Source organism: Phasianus colchicus, chromosome 29 (assembly GCF_987193195.1).
Source record: "Phasianus colchicus chromosome 29, bPhaCol1.hap1.1, whole genome shotgun sequence".
NCBI lineage: Eukaryota > Metazoa > Chordata > Aves > Galliformes > Phasianidae > Phasianus > Phasianus colchicus.
The window spans coordinates 1,442,738-1,454,695 of record NC_143464.1 but is presented as its reverse complement, the minus strand read 5'-3'; the positions used below and the strand labels follow the sequence as shown (position 1 = coordinate 1,454,695).

Genomic DNA, 11,958 nt, shown 5'->3' with positions numbered 1-11,958 from the left:
TGCAGCCGGGGCTGCAGCCGGGTGCCCAGGGCTGTCCTGCAGAGCAGGTCCTTGCTGTGCCCCAGGGGCTGTGTGCCGGGGCAGGGACTCTGCCGCCTGCCAGGCTCAGCACTCAGCACTCAGCCTGCCCGGGGAGCTGCCCAGGACGCTGCAGAAAGATGTGGGGGGGGAAGGAGCCCCCCGGCAGGGCAGGGCAGGGCAGGGGCCTTCTGCTGCCACAGCTGCTGCCTGGGGCTGGGGGATCGCAGATACACTGCACCCCAGAGTGTTTCTAAGAGCACTTTGCGAGTGGAGTGACAAAGCAGGGATTTTTCATTTCTTGTTCTTAGGGATGAGGAAAAAGTTGGAGGAAGAAAACTAAAAGGAACTGTGAAATATGAACACATCTCTGAGAATCCTGAACTGCACGTTTCTCAGTCTGCTGTTATGCAAACAATCTCCTAAAGTGCTTTCAAACTCTCGTCTTCCAAAGGACAGCACCAGCTGAAATTGTCATTGTTTCCCACAGAGATGACTAATGCACTTATCCTGCAGACAGGCAGCTTTCTCTAACAGAAGTTTAAGGGCACAGAGGTAGGGATGGGCACTCCGAGAGCAGACAGGATAAAGATATGAGACATGGAAATTGCTCAAAGATGGAAAATATCCAGGAGGTTGAAATATGATTAGGAAACGAGAGGAAAATTAGAGCTCCTTAAGCTTCTCCTTAAGGGATGGTGAAGCTCATGAAAATAAATTCAAGTTAAAGAGCTAAATGAACATTTTCCATAGAGAAAGAAAATAATTTTATAGCGTCTGTGTCTGTGTGAATGATCTTGACTCACCATTACTTTTCTGCACTCTGCACAGGACTCCATGCCCAGGAACTGCAGATGCCCAACAGCAGCTCCATCAGCGAGTTCCTCCTGCTGGCGTTGGCAGACACGCGGCAGCTGCAGCTCCTGCACTTCTGGCTCTTGCTGGGCATCTACCTGGCTGCCCTCCTGGGCAACGGCCTCATCAGCACAGCCGTAGCCTGCCACCACCGCCTGCACACCCCCATGTACTTCTTCCTCCTCAACCTCGCCCTCCTCGACCTGAGCTGCATCTCCACCACTCTCCCCAAAGCCATGGCCAATGCCCTCTGGGACACCAGGCACATCTCCTACTCAGGATGTGTTGCCCAGTCCTTCCTGTTTGTCTTTCTGATATCGGCAGAGTATTGCATTCTCACCATCATGTCCTATGACCGCTACGTTGCCATCTGCAAGCCCCTGCACTATGGGACCTTGATGGACAGCAGAGCTTGTGCCACCATGGCAGCAGCTGCCTGGGGCACTGGGGTTCTCTATTCCCTGCTGCACACTGCCAATACATTTTCCCTGCCTCTCTGCCAAGGCAATGCCATCAATCAGTTCTTCTGTGAAATTGCCCAGATCCTCAAGCTCTCCTGCCCTGGTTCTTACCTCAGAGAAGTTGGGCTTATCATATTTAGTGCCTTAATCTTTCTTGCTTGTTTTGTTTTCGTTGTGCTGTCCTATGTGCAGATCTTCAGGGCCGTGCTGAGGATGCCCTCTGAGCAGGGACGGCACAAAGCCTTCTCCACGTGCCTCCCTCACCTGGCCGTGGTCTCCCTCTTTGTCAGCATTGCCACATTCGCCTACCTGAAACCCCCATCACTTTCTTCCCCATTTCTGGACCTGGTGCTGGCACTGTTATACACAGTGGTACCTCCTGTAGTGAACCCCCTCATCTACAGCATGAGGAACCGGGAGCTCAAGGATGTCCTCAAGAAACTATTTCTATGTATGTTTTTTCAGCATTAATTATATCTTCATCATCTTCACATGATTACCACAAACTCAAGAAAAGCTGGGAATGGCATCATGTAATATTTCTTTTTTTTTTTTTTTTTTTTTTCCGCTGTTAATTGTTAAAATTCTTGCAATAGTTTTTACTCCACTTAAATAATATTATTAATTTATATTTCCCATGTGCATTTTTTTTTTCTTACTCCTGAAATCTTTACTATTCTTCAAGCACTTGGCTGTTTGAGTAGATTAAAAATAATAATAATAATAATAATGAAATTTGACTATCATCTGTATCTCAGAGAGCAGCCCTGCACACAGAGGGCTGCAGGAACCAAGAGCCCAATGCCACACGTTGCAGCAGCCCTGGTGTCTGTGGGGCTGCCCCTCACCGCCCGCTGGGCGCTCCCTCTCTGCTGCCTTGGAGTTGTGCTGCTGCTTCCCTGGAGCCACGGCCATGGGCAGCAGCAGGACGTGCTCTTTTCAGTGCTGCTCTCCTTGCACCACCTTTGCACGCTGTTCTCCTTTCTCCTTGCACTTGTGTCAGCCCTCAGGTCCTGCATTACATAGCAGACCAACAAAAAAAGGACGCTTTGCCTGCGGTGTGCCTGGAGTTGTTTTAACAGCTTGGAAGAGCATTGCCATGTCAACAGACTGAAGGCTGGACACTTGGGGAGGAGGGAATCCTGTGAAAAATGAGACAGCCTTGCTCTGTCCAAAATGTTACCATTGTGCTGTATGAAGTTCTGACTGCAAACTTGTTTTTGATGGACTTGTTTATTGCCACCTCACTCACAGCCCTGGATGGCACACCTGTAAACCTAGGAGCCACAGAAGGACACCAGAGAGATCCTTGAGGTCCTGTTTGGAGACTTTCATGCTTCAAAAGTATGGGACAAGCACGCTTACAAGTCAAGGACCCTCCACTTCTCTCTGCTGGATCAAAGCTGGGACCAGGACCTGTGATCTCTTTCTCTGTCCTCCCCCCCCCCCCTCCCCCACCCCCAACTCTGTCACTCCCTTTTCTTTCTTTTCCTCTCACAAAGTTGTCAAGTAACACAAGGCTTACTTTGATTTCTTGTAACATCACAAAGTGTAGCTGCACATGGAAATAAGTGTAGAAGTGCCAGTACCTTACAGATAACTGTAGTGCACAGATTCACATTAAACTGATGCCTGTGTCTGGACACTGAGTGTCAATTTCACTGTTATCCAACCAGGGGTTGCAAATCAGCTGAGGTTCCCCATCCGCGCTCGTTGTGTAATCAGTGCAACCCACTTACTCCAAGTGGCATCAGTTGCATGATGGGTGGAGGGAACCTTTCATTTAAACATCCAGTTCAGCACTGGCAGTCGAGGTGCCAGAGGAGCTGTGTTTCAGTACCGACCACTTCAGAAGCAGCCCGAATCCCCTCATATGCAGCTAAGATCTCCTTCTCAGTTGCAGTGTAGCACTCTTTGGACCCTCTTTATACTCGCCTCCAAAATCCCAGGCATCATCCTCGGGTCTCTCCTGAGGATCTTTACCACAAACTCCAAGTGGGACCTTTCTCTCCAGCAGCAGTGTACAGGATGTTCTTTACATCCTGTCCCAGCCATACTGGCCCTAGGGCCATGGCACGGGCTATGTCCTCTTTAATCTGTTCAAAAGCCTGCTGCTTCTGAAATGTAAAGTCATTTTTCATCCACGTCACCTGATGAAGGAAGTGCACAATAAGGCTATAGTTTGGAACATGCAGTCTCCAAAAGCCCACTACACCCAGAAAAGACTGTGTCTCTCTCTTGCTAGTGGGTGGAGACATAGCAGTGATGTTGTTGGTCACATCTGCTGGAATGTGATGACGCCCATCTTGCTACTTTATACCTAGGAACTGAATCTCCTGGGCAGGTCCATTCACTTTGCCTCGCTTAATAGCAAAACCAGCTTGCAGAAGAATTTGGATTATTCGCTCTCCTTTTGTGAAGGTGACTTCTGCTGCACCTCCCCACACAACAGTATCACAAATGTAATGCAGGGATCCTTGAAATGCCTACCTCACTCTTTACTCCAAGTTCTCTCACACATTACTCTGGGTTTATTCACATTTTGTGTGCGTGTGTGTTTTACTCACACTTTCCTCAGCGTTTACTGAAACATTTCTTCAAGTTTACTCACACTTCACTCTGGGTTTACTCAAACTTTTCTCCGATTTTTACTGACACCCTGCTCCGGGTGTACTCACGCTCTACTCCTGGTCTACCCACACTTTGCTCCTGGTCTTTCTCACACTTCAAGTTTATTCACACTTTGGTCCAGCTTTATTCACACTTCTCTACGTGCTTTACCCATACTTCACTCTGGTTTTTACACACACATTTCTTTAGATTTGCTCTCAATTCACATCCAGTTTTCTCTTCCGTCCTCCCCATGGTCAAAGAACCCATATGTAGTAGGCGTGGCGAGGAGACGGTATGTGACGGGGTCAGGTTCCCTATGCTCAGGGCTTGCCAGGTGCTGCCCCATAATAGGACAGCGTGTATGCAAGGGGTGTAGACAAAGCGGGACAAGAATATTTAAGTGCCTGCTACGTTTTAATAAACGCCATTTTGCTTCACCTATTCCTGGGGTCTGTGTGAGCATTTGGCCCCGACCTGGTTAGGGTCGGTTTCGCTGGCAATGCAGCATCTTACGGAGTAGAAAACGAATGATACAGAGAGAGAGACAACAAGTGGTGACCCCGACGTGATCTGCACTGTGAGTAGTAGCTGCCCGGCGTGCCCGTAAGGGGGTGGAACCTTTGAGGTGGCGGCAGGTCGCCTACGGAAGACACACTGCGGTGGAACCTGTGAGGTGGCGGCAGGTCGCGTGTGTAACTAAAATTAAGGTATTTTTACATTTCTGTAAAAGTTATTGCGGCAGGACCGTTCCTTCTAAGAAGGAGATCGCGGCCGTGTTATCGCGGTTAGAAAAGGAGGGTGAGCTGGACTCCCCTCAACAGGTGCTCGATTCAAATAAGTGGGACTCACTTACTTCGGCGCTGTGCCAGCGCGCCATGTCCGACCAAAAAGCCTCAGAGCTTAAAACATGGGGCTTGATACTTGGGGCTCTCAAAGCGGCAAAGGTGGAAGGAGGGTTCGGGGAGGACCGGAGCGTGACGGGGGTTCCCGGGAGCGGGTCTTTGCTTTCTCATAGATCCGGCGAGGCCAAGATGGCGGCGACGGCGGAGAGCGGAGGCGGAGAGACGCAGAAGGAGGAGTCGCCGAGTCAGTCATGTGAGCCGACAGCTCCGCCCCCGCCTTACCCTGCCCCGTCTTTATGCCCTTCTTTGGACAAAACGTCTCAGCCAGAACCGCCCCTTGAAGAACGCGATAGGGCGGTGGGCGGAGCAGGGTGGGGGAGCCCGCGGCCGGGGGGGGGCCCGGTTACTGACTGGGCTAAAGTTAAAGAGGAAGCGGAAGAAAAGGGCCTAGCGAATCCAGCCGCGTTTATAGTTAGCCCTACAAACACGGGTGCTTTCTCTATCACATCGGGTTATTGCGGAATCCGATTGGCCCTCTACATGGCCTACAGGGGCGGCACAGATGATAGCGGGAGTGGGAGGAACAACGCCCACCCGGAGGTCCGCCCAGAAGATTGAGATTATCGTAATCAACAGGGATGGTTCCCTGGAAAGGCCTGTTCTGCTTACCCCGTTGGTGGCGCAGGTGCCGGGAACCCTCTTGGGGAGGAACTTTCTGCGGAGCGTGGCAGCACGCATAACAAATTTATAGTGGGGGCCACGATCTGCCAATTGTCAGCGCAGTATGCGATCCCACTGCGCTGGAGACAGGAAGTGCGACCTGTCTGGGTGGATCAGTGGTCCTTACCGACAGAATAGCTTGTAGCGCTTCACGCATTAGTACAGCAAGAGCTTCGTTTAGGTCATATAGAACCCTCTCTTAGTCAATGGAACACTCCTGTATTTGTAATAAAGAAGCGGTCAGGATCCTATCGCTTGCTGCACGACTTGCGCGCAGTTAACGCTCAGTTAGTGCCTTTTGGTGTAGTTCAGCAGGGTGCGCCCGTACTATCCGCCGTGCCCGCAGGCTGGGGGGTTGTTGTTATCGATTTGAAGGATTGCTTTTTCTCCATACCCCTGGCTGAGCAAGATAGGGAGGCTTTTGCCTTTACGGTTCCTGTCCGTAATAACCAAGGCCCGGCTCGTCGGTATCACTGGCGAGTGCTCCCACAAGGGATGGCGTGCTCTCCCACGATCTGTCAGATAGTGGTTGACAGAGTCCTGAGTCCGGTCCGGCAGTCCCCTAGGCAGTTCCTCCTGCTGCACTATATGGATGATCTGCTGCTATCATCCCCGACCCCATCGAGGCTCCAGTCATTAGAAGCCCAAGTGGTGACGCTCCTGACATCAGCCGGCTTCACTATTTCTGCTGAAAAGATCCAGAGAGGATCGGGGGTCCAGTTTTTAGAATATCGGCTGGGAGACAAAACTGTCCACCCAGTCGGGGTTGACATTGAACCCCGGATACGCACGCTATGGGATGTGCAGAAGCTAGTGGGAGCCCTACAATGGGTTCGAGGGGCACTGGGGATCCCTCCTCGCCTCATACAGCCATTTTATGAGCAGCTTAGGGGCTCGGATCCGAACGAGGCGCGTTCCATCACGCCCGAAATGGCAGAGGCATGGAAGGAAATAGCAGAATCCTGTTGGCATTCGGCTCTGTCTCGATATGATCCTGGAAGGGAGTTCACCTCTTGTCACTGCCAGGGAATTTATGGGTTACTTGGGCAAATAAGACGGGCCAAAACGACTTTTGCTTTAGCTTGCAATCGGCAACCTCACTCTTTCGCAGTTGCCTAGTGGGCATCTCTCAATACACGTTAGAAGCCTTTGCGAGGTACACCACAAACCATTCCAGCTGCCGTAACAACACCGATCTAGCTAGCCAAACGGCATGTTTGATAAAATCTCTGAACGACCCTGGGGTTGCTGCAGCACAGAGCTTGGCTCAGATAGAACGCCTAGCATGTTGGTCAGTTAAGCAGGCGAACTTAACAACATTAGTATTGAATGCGATGTTAGAAGACACAAACAGCATTCGGCATGCGGTGCGGCAAAACAAAGCAGCCATCGACTTCTTGCTCCTGGCACAGGGGCATGAATGTGAAGACCTAGAAGGAATGTGTTGCTTCAATCTTAGCGACCACAGTGTATCCATCCATAAAGCGCTGAAAGCCCTGCGAGACCATACGGAGAGGATCCAGGTGGACGACGACCCCATCAGAGACTGGTTCAAGAAGACGTTTGGCAACTTCGGGAGTTGGATCGTGAAGATCGTTAAGGGCATAGTATTAGCACTCTTAGTAATTGTGTGTATTGCCGCTATTCTGCCGTGTGTGATTATGTGCTTTCAGAATTGCTTGCTAAGGATCATGTAGCAGCTTATGGACCAATGCATAGAGTATCACAGGTATCGGGAACAATTGTAGCATTTGCGTTCGCGCTGTTACGGGATATTACTGAGCATAGGGAGGGGGAGATGTAGTAGGCGTGGCGAGGAGACGGTATGTGACGGGGTCAGGTTCCCTATGCTCAGGGCTTGCCAGGTGCTGTCCCATAATAGGACAGCGTGTATGCAAGGGGTGTAGACAAAGCAGGACAAGAATATTTAAGTGCCTGCTACATTTTAATAAACGCCATTTTGCTTCACCTATACCTGGGGTCTGTGTGAGCACTTGGCCCCGACCTGGTTAGGGTCGGTTTCGCTGGCAATGCAGCATCTTACGGGGTAGAAAACGAATGATACAGAGAGAGAGACAACAGGAAGAAAGTCCCTACTTGGTGTCACAGGAGACACCCCCGCCTGCCTAGCCCGTTTCCCCAGCTCCCTCTAAGCAGCAGGTTCCAGTTGCTGGAGGTAGAAGGGGAGGTGAGTGGAGAGGCAAAGGAGGATCTGCCTAGAAGAGAGCCTAGGGCGAGGCGGTCACCCCCACGCCTTGATACCGCCTCCGACAGAAAAGAAAGAAGGGTGGTTGTGGTGGGTGACTCCCTCCTCAGAGGAACGGAGGGCCCCATATGTAGACCTAACCCGATCTGTCGGGAAGTGTGCTGCCTTCCTGGGGCTCGGGTCAGGGACATAACCAGGAAACTCCCTAAGCTGGTTAGGTCATCAGACTACTTCCCATTGCTCGTAGTTCAGGTGGGCAGTGATGAAATCGCTCAGACAAGTCTACGAACTATGAAAAAAGATTTCAGGGATTTAGGGCGTTTAGTTCAAGGAGCGGGAGCTCAAGTGATCTTCTGCTCTATACTTTCAGGGGGGGCAGTAAGGGACACCGAGCGGGATTGGAAAATATGAGCAATGAATAATTGGCTCGGAGGCTGGTGTCGAGCCAGAAACCTTGGATTCTTTGATCATGGGGCGTTTACTCGGCCCCTGGCCTGTTGTCTGTCCTTGGAACCCGCCTATCTCTAAGGGGGCAACGAATACTAGCGCAAGAGCTAGCGGGGCTTATAGAAAGAGCTTTAAACTAGCTATGAAGGGGGAAGGGGACAAACCAGGCCCCACAAGAGATGAGCCTAAGAGAACGATGATTAAGCTGGGGGGGAGGCAGACGACTTGACTGAAGTCTATCTATACCAATGCACGCAGCATGAGCAACAAGAAGGATGAGTTGGAAGTGATTGTGAATCAGGCGAATTATGACCTTGTTGCTATTACTGAAACATGGTGGGACCACTCCCATGACTGGAGTGCTGTGATAGATGGTTACAAGCTCTTCAGAAGGGATAGACGAGGAAAGAAGGGTGGTGGTGTGGCCCTTTATATCAAAGACTGTTTTGATGTTGAAGAGCTTGGAGTTCGTAATGACAGAGTTGAGTGTCTATGGGTAAGGATCAGGGGGAAGGCCTGTAGTGGTGACATCTTGGTGGGGGTCTGCTATAGACCACCTAACCAGGATGAAGAGTTGGATGAAGCGTTCTATGAGCAGCTCGCGGAAGTCACGCGATCGCCAGCACTTGTTCTCATGGGAGACTTCACCTTCCCTGACATATGTTGGAAATATAATACAGCACAGAGGAAGCAGTCCAGGAGGTTTTTAGAGTGCGTGGAGGATAGCTTCCTTATGCAACTGGTAGGAGAGCCTACCACTCTACCAGGAGTGCCCTGCTAGACCTGATCTTTGCTAACAGAGAAGGACTGGTGGGAGATGTGAAGGTTGGGGACTGTCTTGGGCAGAGCGACCATAGAACTGTAGAATTCTCTATTCTTGGAGGTGTCAAGAGAGTGACCAGCAGAACTACTTTCTTGAACTTCCAGAGGGCGGACTTTGATCTGTTCAGGGCGCTTGTAGCACGGGTCCCTTGGGAGTCATTTCTTAAGTGTAAAGGAGTCCAGGAAGCTTGGACACTCCTCAAGACGGAAATCTTAAAGGCGCAAGAACAGGCTGTCCCTGAGTGCCGTAAGGCAAGCCGCAGGGGTAGGTGACTGGTGTGGATGAGCCGGGAACTACTGTTGAGACTCAGGGAGAAAAAGAGAGTCTACGCCCTCTGGAAGAAGGGACAGGCTAGCTGGGGAGATTACAAGGAAGTTGCTAAGGTATGCAGGGAGGAAGTTAGGAAGGCAAAAGCCCATCTTGAACTCAGATTGGCCACTGCAGTAAAAGACAATAAGAAATCCTTTTATAAATATATCAACAGCAAAAGAAGAACCAAGGACAATTCTCATCCTTTACTTGATGCAGCAGGGAATGTGGCCACTGAGGACAAGGAGAAGGCTGAGGTCCTCAATGCCTTCTTTACATCTGCCTTTAGCCAGACCAGTTATCCTCTGGGCATTTTATGCCCTGATCTGGAAGTCTGGGACGCTACTCAGAAAGCACCCCCAGCGATTCAGGTGGAGACAGTCAGAGAACTCCTCCTCCATCTAGACTGTCACAAGTCCATGGCCTACACCGGATGGCTGCACCCTCAGGTGCTGAGGGAGCTGACAGGGGTGATTGCTGAGCCGCTCTCGGCCATCTGTCAGTGCTCCTGGTTAACTGGAGAGGTCCCAGAGGATTGGAGGCTTGCTGATGTGACTCCCATCTTCAAGAAGGGCTGTAAGGAGGATCCAGGGAACTATAGGCCTGTCAGCCTGACCTCGGTACCGGGGAAAGTAATGGAGCAAATCATCTTGGGGGAGATCGCACGGCATGTGTGTGGTGTCCAGGGGATCAGGCCCAGCCAGCACGGGTTCATGAAAGGCAGGTCGTGCTTGACCAACCTCATCTCCTTCTACGACTGGGTGACCAGACTGGTAGATGAGGGAAAGGCTGTTGATGTAGTCTACCTAGACTTCAGCAAAGCCTTTGACATGGTCTCTCACAGGCTTCTTCTGGGGAAACTGGCTGCCCGTGGCCTGGACAGGTACACACTCCTTTGGGTAAGAAACTGGCTGGAGATCCGTGCTCAGCGGGTGGTGGTTAATGGAGCGAAGTCCAGCTGGCGACCTGTTTCAAGTGGTGTCCCCCAGGGGTTGGTACTGGGGCCTATCTTGTTTAATATCTTTATTGATGACCTAGACGAGGGGATTGAGTGTACCCTCAGTAAGTTTGCAGATGACACCAAGCTGGGAGGTGGTGTGGATCTGCCTGAGGGTAGGGAGGCCCTTCAGAGGGACTTCGATAAGCTGGATTGCTGGGCTGAAGTGAATGGAATGAGGTTCAACAAGGCCAAGTGCCAGGTCCTGCATTTTGGCCGCAACAAACCCATGCAGCGCTATAGGCTTGGGGACGAGTGGCTGGATGATTGTGAAGAGGAAAGGGACCTGGGGGTGTTGGTTGATGCTCGGCTGAACATGAGCCAGCAGTGTGCCAAGGTGGCCAAGAGGGCCAGCACCATCCTGGCCTGCATTAGAAATAGTGTGGCCAGCAGGAGCAGGGAGGGAATCATCCCCCTGTACTCAGCACTGGTGAGGCAGTACCTTGAGTACTGTGTTCAGTTTTGGGCCCCTCACTACAGGAAAGACATTGAGGCCCTGGAGCGTGTCCAGAGAAGGGCAACGAAACTGGTGAGGGGTCTGGAGCACAAGTCTTATGAGGAGTGGCTGAGGGAGCTGGGATTGTTTAGTTTGGAGAAGAGGAGGCTCAGGGGAGACCTCATTGCACTCTACAACTTCCTGAAGGGAGGTTGTGGTGAAGAGGGGTTTGGCCTCTTCTCCCAGGCAACGAACAGGACCCGGGGAAATGGCTGCAAGTTGTATCAGAAGAGGTTTAGGTTAGACTTAAGGAAGAACTTCTTCTCTCAGAGAGTGGTCAGGCACTGGAATGGCCTGCCAAGGGAGGTGGTGGAGTTGCCATCTCTGGCAGTGTTCAAGAGGCGTGTGGATGAGGAGCTGCGAGATATGGTTTAGTAGCTTGTGGTAGCAATGGCAGTGTGAAGATGGTTGGACTAGATGATCTGATAGGTTGTTTCCAATCTTGTGATTCTATGATTCTATGATTCTATGATCATGTACTGAAATTAAAGTGTTAATTCTCCAATTCCAGGTACCTATCCCTATACATCACTGACGTCATGGGATCTGACCCTTCTGGGTGGGGTGGTCTCTTACTGCCTGGCAGTGGGTGCTGGAGGTGCTTTCCTAGCCGTTCCAAGCTTTTCAGGTTCGACTCAGTCTCAGGAACTCTCCTATCTTATTTGATTTATTAGTCTCAATTTCAATTAGATTGTATTATATTGTGTTATCTTGCATTCCGATATCATAGTTAGTAAAATAAGTCTACCTCCATAGATTGTTACTGCTGTTTTTTTTTCCTCCCTTCCTTCCTTCCCATTTTGTGGGGCCAGGGGGACTGGGGGAGCAGGGGCCTACTGCTCCCTGTCATGGGCATAAATTGATCTAGCTAACTCCATGACGGGGACACACTCCTGGGGCTGGCCTGTCAACTCCACACACAGAAGTGACTTCACAGCCACCTTCACAGCCTTGTGCCACCTGCAGGCCCATGAGGTCCTGAGGTAGAGCTGAGCTCATGGCAGCATTCCTACCCACCTCCTCCTTATGGCCTCAAGCTGATCAGTCACACGTCATGTCCTGTGCATAAATCGCCTCACATTCATCACTGCATTAAATGGATTTCACAGAATTGCCAGGGTTGGAAGGGACCTCAAGGATCATAAATCTCCAACCCCCTGCCACATGCAGG

At 51.0% G+C, this 11,958-nt stretch overlaps 1 protein-coding gene across 1 annotated transcript; it reads left to right on the top strand.

The window, feature by feature from the left end:
* The first annotated feature begins 872 nt into the window (after nucleotides 1–872).
* Nucleotides 873–11,774, top strand: LOC149914488 (olfactory receptor 14J1-like). The gene is made up of 2 exons (XM_090126380.1): nucleotides 873–1,785; nucleotides 11,656–11,774. The coding sequence occupies exons 1-2, from the start codon at nucleotides 873–875 to the stop codon at nucleotides 11,772–11,774; spliced, it is 1,032 nt and encodes a 343-aa protein (XP_089982506.1).
* The last annotated feature ends 184 nt before the right edge of the window (nucleotides 11,775–11,958 follow it).